Source organism: Canis lupus, chromosome 5 (genome assembly GCF_011100685.1).
Source record: "Canis lupus familiaris isolate Mischka breed German Shepherd chromosome 5, alternate assembly UU_Cfam_GSD_1.0, whole genome shotgun sequence".
Lineage (NCBI taxonomy): Eukaryota > Metazoa > Chordata > Mammalia > Carnivora > Canidae > Canis > Canis lupus.
Window position 1 is genome coordinate 78009048 of NC_049226.1, and position 12522 is coordinate 78021569.

General features: G+C 42.5%; 1 protein-coding gene across 1 annotated transcript in view; it reads right to left on the minus strand.

Moving 5' to 3' along the window:
* Positions 1-4663: 4663 nt before the first annotated feature.
* PHLPP2 (PH domain and leucine rich repeat protein phosphatase 2) overlaps positions 4664-12522 on the minus strand; it is a 73763-nt gene continuing 65904 nt past the window's right edge. The window contains exons 16-19 of the mRNA XM_038538423.1: positions 12205-12315; positions 10956-11150; positions 9092-9323; positions 4664-5933 (exon numbers count right to left, since the gene is read on the minus strand). Of these exons, the coding sequence (XP_038394351.1) occupies positions 4779-5933; positions 9092-9323; positions 10956-11150; positions 12205-12315 (1693 nt within the window). The 3' untranslated portion in view covers positions 4664-4778. The remainder of the gene's footprint in view (positions 5934-9091; positions 9324-10955; positions 11151-12204; positions 12316-12522) is intronic.

A 12522-nucleotide genomic window follows, 5' to 3' on the forward strand; every position in this document is an offset into this window, starting at 1 on the left:
TGAAGTCAATAAAGTCAAATCTTTTCTTTTTTTTAAGGGAGGGAGGGTAGGGCAGAGGGAGGAGGAGAGAATCTGAAGCAGGTTATATGCCTAGCTTGGAGCCTGATGCAGGGCTTGATCTCAGGACCCTGAGATCATGACCTGAACTGAAATCAAGAGTTGGGACGCTTAACTGACTGAGCCACCCTGGGGCTCTAGTCAATCTCTTAGGCAGTAGAAACAAAACTTATCCATAATATTCAGAACATGTTCTGAGACTTATGTACTCTAAGTGGTTTTTGGTGAACCAGGGAGTATCACGTGAGGTAGAGAACACACTCAGAGGATCTGACTGCCATCCTGGTGTAGAGGGGAGTCTCAAAGTCCTGAGGCACCAAAGCATATAGATGGTGACTCTGAGCCCAGCACATTTAAGGTGCTCACAAACAGCTAATGTACCAAGGTTTTAATATGTTCGTTCTGCTAGATAAGGGAGAAGCCTAACCTTATCTTGCTTGGAAACCCAGAGATTATAGGAGACAACCTGCAGGGAAGGGAGGGAGTGGGAGATAATTTAGAGGCTTAGCTGGATTTTAAGTATTTTGTGAGTCAAAATGCATCCCAACATCTGAAGTTCTGACACCAAACCTTTACATTAGGACAAACACGACGGGTAGATTATCCAACTGGCTCCTCTGTGTCATCATCTGCTCTAATTTAGGAGCTGTAAATTACTTACGATAGAATTTCCTTTAGTCAGCTAACAACCTGCGTGCAAATAAGGGCCGTTTCCTGTCTTTGAGATTTCTTTAAACATATAAGTCAAGTCAAAATGTTTCTTAACATGAAAAAATCTTTATTGCTATTTCAGCTTAAGAGGTGATCAAAAATATTTATTCTTGCTGTAACTCATAGCTTCATAGAGTGTCATGGAATGTGGTTTCATTTATTATCTTCCTCTAAAGCAAGAAGAAAAAGGGCAAAAAAAAAAAAATAAATCCTAAAGGTGCTTTTGGTTAAGAAACTAATTCTGTATACAAGGTTAGAGAAAATTACAGTTTCATGCCAAAATAAAGTATTTATAAAATAACAGGTATTCCATTTTAAAACAAAGCCATGAAAAAGATATTCCATTTTATTTAATTTATTATTATTGTTATTTTTTACAAACAATAGATTTGCTGCAACATGCTCTGGCTCATATTATTGAATTAAAAAATTTAACACATTTCAAAAATATCAAAAATACACTATAATGAGTCTTAGGACTACAATACAACAATGATTGCACAAAACCGTAAGATATGGACTCACTGTCTGGATGATATCCACTGGCAACAGTGAGAAAAACTCTATAGCATCTGGGAGAATTGCGTGAAATTGAGAATACAAGGAGCTTATGTGTGATTGGTCACGAAATGAAAGGAACAGCGGGGTTTACTGTAGCTGCTTTTCTCAATCTAGGAAGTGCTTACCCGACTAGGGGGCAAAAGTCACTAACTAGAGAGAAAGATGAGCTTGCCTCCAGGACTGGGGGAGTCTGAAAAGGCCCCGCCCAGAGGGAAGTAAAAAGTGACGCGACACAATTCTCTAGTGATGCTGCAGGCATCACCGAATGGCTTGGAGACTAATTATTTAATAATTGGTACATTTATCGATAACAGCCAAATGCTCCCTTATGGAGGTCTCTTTGTTAGTAATTATTGAGTAGATAGAGAAGGTGAGCCTGTGGCTTCCAAGTACCTGCTTTTGCTGAAGGTCTACAAGGGAAGAGCAACGTTTGATAGTCAGTAGATAAACCAAACCTAACTGGCTCCATCTCCTGGAAAATAGCACTCACGACAAACAACTATAATAGCACCCAATGATTACCAAGCTGCTTGTGTTGGCTCTTCCATATGCCAAGAAAATGAATTCATCAACTTATTGCACACATACACTCTACAGTAGTAGTACAAACACTCTCGTTTGTAGTAGGAGCGCCAATTCAATAACTCTACGGTAGACTCCTAATGACATAGTGGCACTCAAGTTTTCAAACATACTTCCAACCCATTTGGATAAAAATAAGAATACCATGGCTGCCAAGACTCATGTATTTTTCTTTCTTCCATGGGACTCCCAAACTGCTCCCAGAAGGAGCCTCTTTCACAAATTCTCTTAAAAGTTCTCTACGAAACGGGAGGTACTCACAGAGACCTGAGAATCCTGCAGAGGCCAGACTCTCTGGGCCAGAGATCAATGGAACTCTGCCCACCTGGGGAACACAGCCTCTGGGTAAAGTCCTGGGAAGCAGATTACATTCACCTGGAGACAGATTCCTGGATTTCACCACCTGACAACCTAATCAGACCACACAACTGTAAATGACCTTATAGGTCAAGAGTTCTGTATGATATTTTTGGTAACGGACTATGGCCTTTTTACCCTGTATCTTAATACAGAGTAATTATAGAGGGAAATGAATGAAAGGAAGTTAGAGAACAGAGTGGTTAGTTTGGTACAGCTTCTATGAAAGGTTTTCAATGCAACCTAGTGTTTCTTGAAAATAAATCTACCACGTAAAAGAACATATGGAATTTTAGAGTTCTTCTGATGAAAGGTAAATACATTTACTTTTGGTAAAGTCATTTCAGAACTGGGTTTCATGTCCAATAAGTAGGGTGGGAAACAAAGACAAGAAAAGTGTTCACAGAGAGAAAGGACGATTTTAAAGAAACTATACTATGAAAGCGGTACATTCCCAAAGTAACTTCTGCAGACAGCACCAGTGTTCGGTAACTCAGAGATTCTGCTGTCTGGGTAGCAAGACGTTTCACATCACCCGTCACTATTAATTATCTTGGGCTTTTTATTCATTTTCATTTCTCTTTCATTTTTTCCTCCCATTTCCCCATATAAAAATAGGGCAGCAACACACGATTTGTTCCCCTTTTTCTAACGGCACCTAAACCTTGTATGAACCATTATATCCCCCACTTCAAATCAAGACCAGAGTTCTAAAACTTTTTAGTAGTTGACCAGTAGTTTGACATAGGGAAGTCAAGAATTTTCCTGACAATATAGGACTCAAAGTCAGACAGCTGCTGGAGTGGTATGGAACCCCCCAAGAGTGTACCACACATGCCATGCGTGCCTGTGTGCGAGCACGGAGCCTCTGAAATGAGGATACATAATCATTTGTGGACAGGTCATCTGGTTTCCTACTATTGCTTTAACAAAAACTTCAAAAAACCCCTCAAAGATATAAATAGATGGACAGATCTATATATATCTCAACCCTATCTTTAACATTTTGTTTCTCAGAAAGCAAATTAATGGTTCCACACTAATTTTCTTTTTAATTGTGAAAGTATTCTAAAAATTCAAAGCACATTCCCCACTGGGTAAAATCAAGCAATGTCAAAATTTTATAGGAATAAGTAGGATTCGTTTCCTCAGTAAATCTTCTAAATGGAAAAGGCAACAGAACAGAAATAAGGAAGGAACTGCATTTTGCTAGGGTCATGTGGAATGTGCAAACAATACAGTAAACCAGGTTTTCTGTAAGCTTAGGATTTTCTCAATTAAGTCTTTCTTCTATTAGTAATTGAGCCCAGTACTCTGAAACCATGTGATGTGGATAAGCAGTTTCCAGAAGAGTACCCTGGTTCAGCGTTAAAGACAAACTCAACTCCTCTCTGACACTTTAGAAAACCATCCCTCTGCTCTGGACTAAGAGAAGGGACGTGTCTAACCCACAAGCTCTGTCCATCCATCTGCTCTCATTCACCTGAGTCTGTGCAGAATCCCCTGCTACGCTCAAGGCTGCCTGGATGCGAGTAGCATCCGCCATGGTCCTACACCTGAGGAGGATGGCTGCCAACCCCATCACCCGTCATGGGAAGAGGCCAGTCCCCAAATACTTCTCTGGTGATCTGCTGGGCAATTCCTCGCAATTGTCACATTTGCCAAGGAGTTAATTCTCTTTTTCTGATGGGGGTTGGGGGAAGCAGTCTTAGTCTTCTCTCCTTCCCCATCTTCATCCTCAAAGATCCCACCCCTTCAAGATTCTCAGGAGCTTTCCCAGTCTGACCTCCAACAGTTCAAAGATTTCCCAGGGCCCTTCCTAGTACCCTCACAGAATGCTCCAACACCTGATGATCATTCTGTCTACAAAGGTGCCGGGCTGCCTTTAAGAAGATTGGCTCGAGTGCAGATTCAAAAATAAAAAGTTCACAGTCAATGAAAAGTGCTCTCATTACATTACATACATAAATTATCTGTTTGATTGGTTCTACATTTCCAATAAACATCATTTCGAAAGGCTGTATTCTCGTAGAGAAGAATGAAAAGCCATGTGACTAGTCACATCACATCCCATCAGTTAGGTTGAGATATAAGGTGATTTCTCTGTCACAGAGATCCATCAGCAGCAATTAGTAAAGAGAATCAGTCTTCAGTTATTTCCTCCACAGAAAGAGTCCCTTTCCTGCCCAGGCAGGCAAATTCTCAAATTATCCTAGGAGAGAAAGGGTTAATGGCAGGTGGTAGGACTGATACAGAACATCTGCTTTCTTCCCAGTAACTCTGGGAATTCCAACGCAGGTTACACATGAAACTTAACACTGATGGTGTTTACTAGCTTATCCGGAGCAAGACCTTGACAGCTCTCACCATGTTGGCTCCAAGTTCTACACCCACCCCCCCCCCCCCCCCCCCCCGCTATGGTTTAGAAATGCAGAGGCAAAGTGCCTCTGGAAGGATCCCTACCCCAACACTACACAGCCTTCCCTAATGCTACAGCTCCTAGGGGAGGATTACAGTGCTGTGTCAAACTCCTCCGGGAGCTCGGTCCGATCTTCTTCGTTGGGCTCAGGCTCAGGCCTGCTTTCCTGGTGTTGTTTCATTTGCTCTTTCACTTCCTCTTCCAGGTCACGAGGTACGACAAACTGATCCTCTGGCTCCAGCTGAGTTGGGGCAGCGAAGTAGCCAGTTTTCTTCTTGGGTGCTTCTGTGGCCACTTCAATGAGGTTCAGGCTATCTTCTAGGGGCACAATAGAGCCATTTGAGAGTTTCTTTCCATAGAGACAGGAAGTGGAGGGGGACTTCTGCAACTCCATCCTGTCCTTGCTCACTGGCAGAAGTATGCCACTATTCACACTGTTCTGTCTTCGGATCCCAAAAAATGATCCTCTAGCATGTTCCTCAGGACATGGGGTTGGAGAATTCTCTGTAAGAGTGGGGGAGTTCTCGAGATCCCTGCCCCTACAGCAGTGGATATCTACTTCTACTTCTACTTTGCTGCCATTTGTTATGACACCTTCAACAGGCTGGTCGTCATCACTGTCCAGGCCATTGTCAGACTGGTTACTTGAGAAAGTTGCACAAGAAGGCTGGCGCTGAAAAACCCCCGAGGTGGGTGTTGGATGGAGGCTACAGCGCCTCTCTGGCCTTGGAAGCAAGCCAGCATCCAGCCCGACAGTGTTGTGTTCATCAGAAGCCGTGGACCCCACCTCGCTGCTCACCTCTGAAGTGGACATCTCGCTGCCGAACTCAGAGGCAATGCCACTACTAGAGGAAGGAGTGGTTGGCTTCGGTGGGTCCTTGATGATGGTGGTGGAAGCAAAGCCCACAGGACCTGGGAGGGTGAGCCCATTCATTTCACACGTGCACCCTTCCTCACCAATGTTCAAATAAACCACCATCGCCCCCACATTGTCCTGACAACCATAGCTCTGGGCTAATGTGCACAGCTTCTTGGCAGCAGCTAAGGGGTCTTGCACATGGCGTACTGCGTTGACAGCTTCTGTATATGACAAGTGTTCCCACAATGCTTTGTTTCCCAGAATCAGCAATTCATCTTGAATGGTAAGTGGAGTGGCACATATGTGAGGTTTAGGGAGGATCCAAGGGTAGAGGTATGTACAGCCCAGCATCCGGGTACAGCAGGTTACCCCATTCACTTTGTTGTCCTAGAGAGAAGCAGAATACAAATTCTGAGACACAAGCAACAATGTCATTTTTTTTTTTAATCTTTCTAGATGACAGTGCCTAGGGCTCTACAGTAAAAGAAAACAGACTTGTTATATGGTTTCCCCTCAGTTCTCTGTAATTTAAGTGGACTTACAAAAATGAATGTACAGAATTCTTAAAGGACAAGATATCATGTGGTTAGTAAACCAAAGAGTTCACAGGACCTAAGTTAAAAAAATTACGTGGCTAAAAGTTTAGCACCTCCATCTCACATGAAGTACAGGCCTCAGCGTGTCCTTAAATATAGAAACATTTGTTAGAAAAACAATAAGCGGAACTATCATTAATTCTCCATCACCAGTATTCTCACAGAGGCCAAAACTCAGGTGGGTCACCAAAAATCATCTCTCATTGGGGCACTCTGGTGGCTCAGTTCATTAAGCAGTTGCTCAGGTCATGATCCCAGGGTCCTGGGATTGAGCCCCACGTAGGGCTCCCTGCTCAGCAGGGGTTTGCTTCTCCCTCTGATCCTCACCCCTGCTTGTGTGGGTCTATCTCTCTCTTTCTCGTTCTCTCAAAAATAAATAAAATCTTAAATTATTTCTCATTAAAGGCACAGTTGGGACAGAAAATAGCTAAGAGAATCTTCACTTTTTTAAAAGATTTTATTTATTCATGAGAGACACAGAGAGAGAGAGGCAGAGACACAGGCAGAAGGAGAAGCAGGCTCCATGCAGGGAGCCCGACGTGATACTCTATCCCGAGTCTCCAGGATCATGCCCAGGGCCAAAGGCGGCGCTAAACCACTGAGCCACCCAGGCTGCCCTAAGAGAATCTTCATAACTTTAGCATAAATAAAACATCTCCAAAGCTATTTAGCCTAGAAAAGTAAAGTCTGAAATCCATAGCATAATATAGCTAATCTGTAAGGATTGTCCCAGGAATGAATAGCAGATCAAGTCACAACGGATATAATTCTAAACTTAGAGGAAAAGGAGTAATACTGGTCACAGGTTGGGAATGGTCATCTGCCAAATACTTTGTACTGATTTCTTTTCAAGATAAAATCATACAAAACCTCTAAAGCCATCAATATTTGTTTCAGAGTTGTGGTCATTCTCTGGGTGAAAATCTTAGCTCTCTCATTTACCAGAATTTGTCACAACTCTAAATTTTATTTTCCTCATCTGTAAAATGGAAATAAAAGGACTTCCTTCATGAGGATTATTGTGAAAAATAGATAAAATAATAGGAGTCAAGTGCTTAGCAAACAATAAATGCCTGTGGTTAAACTGATATTTATAAAAATAAATCCTGCTTGCCTACGACACCCCAAGAAAAACTAAAACATTATCTAAATTCTGGAAAAACAAATTAATCAAACAAAAACTTATCTTTTATCTTGCATTTGTTTTGACTGAAAGACTTTCCTGAGACTACTGCCCCAGCATTCCAGAATCTTCTTTGTATCAACCCACATTGTAACGGTACTTTTTTTTGGTTTTGTTTTCTTTGGGTGGAATCTATTCTGGGTATCCTTACACAGGATTCTGAAAGAACAGACAGCCCAAATATGGACCCACACAAATATGGTCCACTGACCTTTGCCAAAGGAGCAAAGGCAGTTCAATGGAGAAAGGGCTGTCTGGTTAATGAATGCTGCTGGAACAGCTGAATAGCCACACGCAAAAAGGGAAAAGGAATCTAGACACTGAGCTTACATCTTTCACAGAAATTAATTAAAAATAGACCACAGACCTAAATTAAAACATGAAACTTCTAGAGGATAACACAGAAGAAAATCTAGGTGACCTTGGGTTTGGCAATGAGTATGTAAACACCAAAAGCATGAACCCGTGAAAGAAAAAAAAATTTGGTAAATGGGACTTCGTTCAAAGTACAAACTTCTGGGGATCCCTGGGTGGTTCAGCGGTTTAGTGCCTACCTTTGGCCCAGGGCATGATCTGGAGTCCTGGGATTGAGTCCCGGGATCAAGTCCTACATCGGGCTCCCCACACAGAGCCTGCTTCTCCCTCTCTGCCTTTGTCTCTGCCTCTCTCTGTCTTGTGAATAAATAAATCTTTAAAAAATAAAAATGAAAACTTCTTGGGGTACCTGCGTGGATAAGTCAATAGAGCATCTGACTCTTGATCTCAGGGTCATGACTTCAAGCTCCACATTGGGCATGGAGCCTACTAAAATAAAATTTTTTTAATTAAAAAAAAAATTCATACTAAGAACTTCTGCTTTGCAGACAACACTGTTAAAAGGGTGAAAAGACAGACACAGAGTGGCAGAATGTGTGTACAAAACACTTATCTGATAAGGACTTGTATCCAAAATACACAAAGAACTCTTAAAACTCAACAACAAAGAAACAATTAAAAATGGGCAAAGTATCTGAGCAGAATTCTGCTTTGCAGTAAACAATGTTTTTTGATTTTTTTTGTTTTTTTAAAATTTTATTTATTTATTCATGAGAGACACAGAGAAAGACATAGGCAGAGGGAGAAGCAGGCTCCATGCAGGGAACCCGATGCGGGACTTGATCCCGGGACTCCAGGATCACGCCCTGGGCCAAAGGCAGGCGCCAAAACCACCGAGCCATCCAGGGATCCCCTGCAGTAAACAATGTTAAATGCAATTGTTTAAAGTCTCTTTGAAAGCAAAAATGTAGTGCTAATTTTACTAAAAAGGAGACAAGCTATAAATTACTAGAGATACTGATGCTTCATTATTAAAAAAACAAAAAAAACCCTAAAAGCCACCAAAGCATACTAAGCCATACATAATATAAACGGTTAAAATATTTAAAAACTTTTCATTTCAGAACAGGATGTCAAATTGTAGAATTTTTTCTTTTTCTGGTTAGAATAACAAAACAGAGGAGTTGGAAATTAACCAAGGGAGACATTTACGTTCATTTTACATGCCAGCTATACATCTGAAGGGTCCTAAATTAGGATTTTTAGTTTCTAACTTGCCTTTTCTTTTTGTTAGTCATTACCTATTTGTTAGATTTTCTTCTAGTACTATTATCTGGATTGGATACAATTTACAAGGCTTGATAGGAAGAAAATGAACCTTCACTGCCTGTACACAGAACAGCATTCACTAGATTTGGGAAGCAGAAGTAACTAGTGGGAGCAAGATTCACCTCTGTTATGATGGCTTTCTGGTCCTTCACCCTTTGAGCCTCCTCCAGGTCCTGTTCTAGGCTGAAGACTTTTGAGAGTGGCACTGGTTTCCCACTGCGGCATAGGACTGCCTGGCATGTGCCAACGTTGGCTACAGTCAAGCTAAAACTACTCGCTGGGTCGGCAGTGTCAGGGCGGATATAACAAAGGAGAGCAGAGGAGCCCAGCTTCTGGCCAGCCATTCCCAATTTCCTGTTTAGAAAAAAAAAGAAAACAAAGACATGGTAGCCAGAGTTTTAGAAGTAGCAGTCCTTCATGCCCATGATTTCCTTGTTTCTCTGCCACAGGACTATGAGCCAGGCTCACCCATATTCACCTGAAGGCTGCCTCTTACTACAGGAGATGATGGTGAAGAGTTTTGCCTTCCACATTTAGCTGACCGAGAAAAGACATTTTACAAAAAGATTGAGGGTAGGGGAGACAGTGAAGACACATCTTTCTCTACCTCTCCTGGGTGTGTCTGCTCATGGACTGCAGTGACCTCATTCAGTCATTTTTCAGCTTCAGCACATCAGAGTCACCTGGAGGGCTCATTCAGAGTTTTTGACTCAGGGGTAAGGGGCTAGTCCAGTAATCTGCACTTCTAACAAGTCCCTATTGATGCTGAGGATGCTGCTCCTAGAATAACACTTAGAGAACCACTCACTTAGGCTGTAATTTTCTCAAAAGAGGGACCACACTCTTCCCTATCTATCTCCATACACATGGCATCCATCCCCTAGCACACAGCATACAATGCTAAGCACAGAGCACATACTATGAATAAGAGCTGGTTGCAAATTCCAGCTCTCCCATTTGCTCACTGCAGATCCACAGTGAGATATTTCTCTGAGAAACTTTTCTAATAAAATACCCACTTCTTTGGCTTGTTTGGAAAATTAAAGATATGGTATGAGAAAGACAGATTCACTTCTGCCCAGCTCTTGGGGGTGCTTCATAAACTGAGTTTTCTTTCCCAAACTCTTTATTTTGCCAAGCTCCTAGCTCAATTCTATTACTGAAAAATAGCATCCTTTCCCCACATCTTCACTTTGTTGTTATAATGAGAGATAAGACCAGCTTGGGCTCCAGGCTATTCCATCCCGACCTCGACCTCTCATTTGCACGTGTCCTTCATGCAGCCCACCTGATGTACATGACGCTCCATTAGCTACTAAGAGGTTTTCAATAGTTTGGTTATATATAGTTTTTGCCCTTAAGTGGTTGAGAAGATTAATTGGTAAATCCCCAATACTATGTATTCTAAACACATGAATCTGATCAGTGCTTAACCTTTTGAAGGTCACTGCTTTTTGTGACGAATCTTACAAATGTGTATACCATCTTCCTTCCCCTAAATGTAAAAATGCACTTATACATACACAACCTTCTACACATGATTTCTGGGTTCTCCAGATCCTCAGCAGCCTCTGGGTTCAACAGGGAAAAGAGATGGCTTCATAGGCTCTCTAAAGGACCAAAGTCCCCAGGTGCTTCGGTGGCTCAGTTGGTAAAGTATCTGCCTTCAGCTCAGACTGTGAGCTCAGGGTCCTGGTATGGAGGCCCAAGTTTTTGGGCTCCCTGCTCAGTGCGGGGGTTGTTTCTCCCTCAGCCTCTGTACCTCCTCCCACTCATGCACGTGAGCTCTCTCTCAAATAAATAAAAATCTTAAAGGACCAAAGTCCCCACATTCCTCCATGCTGATATAGAGACCAGTCATAGCAGAAGGAGCAAGATCTCACCTTGATCCTGTACCTATAAATTTATACCCCGACCTTCTGACTTAGCAAGATTTATTTTCCGAAAGTAGAACTGAGTTAGGGATTATTCAACCCACCTGCTTACCTGTGAGATACCAAGAAGGTGTTAGCCATGAAAACTGTGTCATTTGTTGACTGCTGGACTTCTTCCAAAAGCACGTCTGCCATGGTACACTGGAGGAGGCGAGGGAGCTCCTCGTTTCGGTCCCCATCAAACATGCCATATACAGCTCCTACCCCCTCTGCACAGTTATCCACGGCTAGGGCAGATACACATAGCCTAGAACACAAATATGAGAGAAACAAACATCAAAGAAAGTTATGGTAAAAGGATTATTCTCCAGGGAGTCTTCTTTGAAAAGTATTAATCGAGGGTGGAAAGAACAGTAGTAAATTCTAATCTACACATGAAAAAAGTATTAGGGGGGGATCCCTGGGTGGCGCAGCGGTTTGGCGCCTGCCTTTGGCCCGGGGCGCGATCCTGGAGACCCGGGATCGAATCCCACATCGGGCTCCCTGTGCATGGAGCCTGCTTCTCCCTCTGCCTCTGCCTCTGCCTCTGTCTCTGCCTCTCTCTCTCTCTCTCTCTCTCTGTATGACTATCATAAATAAATAAAAAAAAAAAAAAAAAAAAAAGAAAAAAGTATTAGGTAATTAAGTAGCACATGAGAGAGCTGATGTCATAAGACCTGGGGGATTTCAGCCAAGAACAGTAGGTAGGAGCTGTGCAATGCTGCCAAAGGCTGGAAAGATTCAATGCTTTCCCTTAGTGACTAAGGACTAGTACAGTCAACGCACTTCAGCCAAAGAGCCCCAGGGGCACAACTACGGTGTGCCCACAACTACGGTGGAACAAGCTGGGTTTATTATGCCTTGCAGTAAGAGAGAATGCATACCATGGGATTCTGAGGTGAACAGGTAAGAGTGTGGAAAGGATCCGCATTACAGGATTTGGGTTTTGGCTAGGTCATTTTGGGGAAAGTCTACTGAAGTGCACCAAGATTAGATGCTGTCAGAAAGTGGAGCCATTCTATGGTTGGGTATCTCAGTAAATCTTATCTACAGGGAAAGAAGATTAGCCTGTGGATAAAGCTGTAACTGGTCAAGAATGTAGCAGTCACCATTTTAGCCATGAGAGGCAGTGTTTGGTATTCTGTGGTCTGTGCATTCCCATCTTGTTTTTGACTCACTCCATCATGGTCTGAGGGATTTTCTCCGATGCTGGCATTCAATGATGTGTTTATGTCCCACAGAACATGATGGCCTAGCTTGTAACATCAGATCAGATGTTAGGTGCTGCCTTGTAAATTTCTCTCCATGGCCAAGATACTCACTTATTTCTCTGCCCTGCCATCTCAGCCAGTCCATGGCTCCAGAAGGTTGATGTAACAGTAGAATCAGTGGTTGGTAGAGGTTTCTGATCAATTTTCAAGGTTGTGATATGGCTGTGAGAAGTGCAGAAAGGGAAGATTAGACCGCATATGCTTCTGTGTTTCACAAAAACTATCCCAACAGGAACATGCGTTTATATAAAATCACCTGTTGACAGACCAAGGTTCATTTCCAGAGAGACTAAAGGAAAGTAGTGTGTTGATCCACCAGCCAAGGAGGAGGAGAAAGAAAAGGGGTAGGAGGAAGAAATAGGGCCAAAT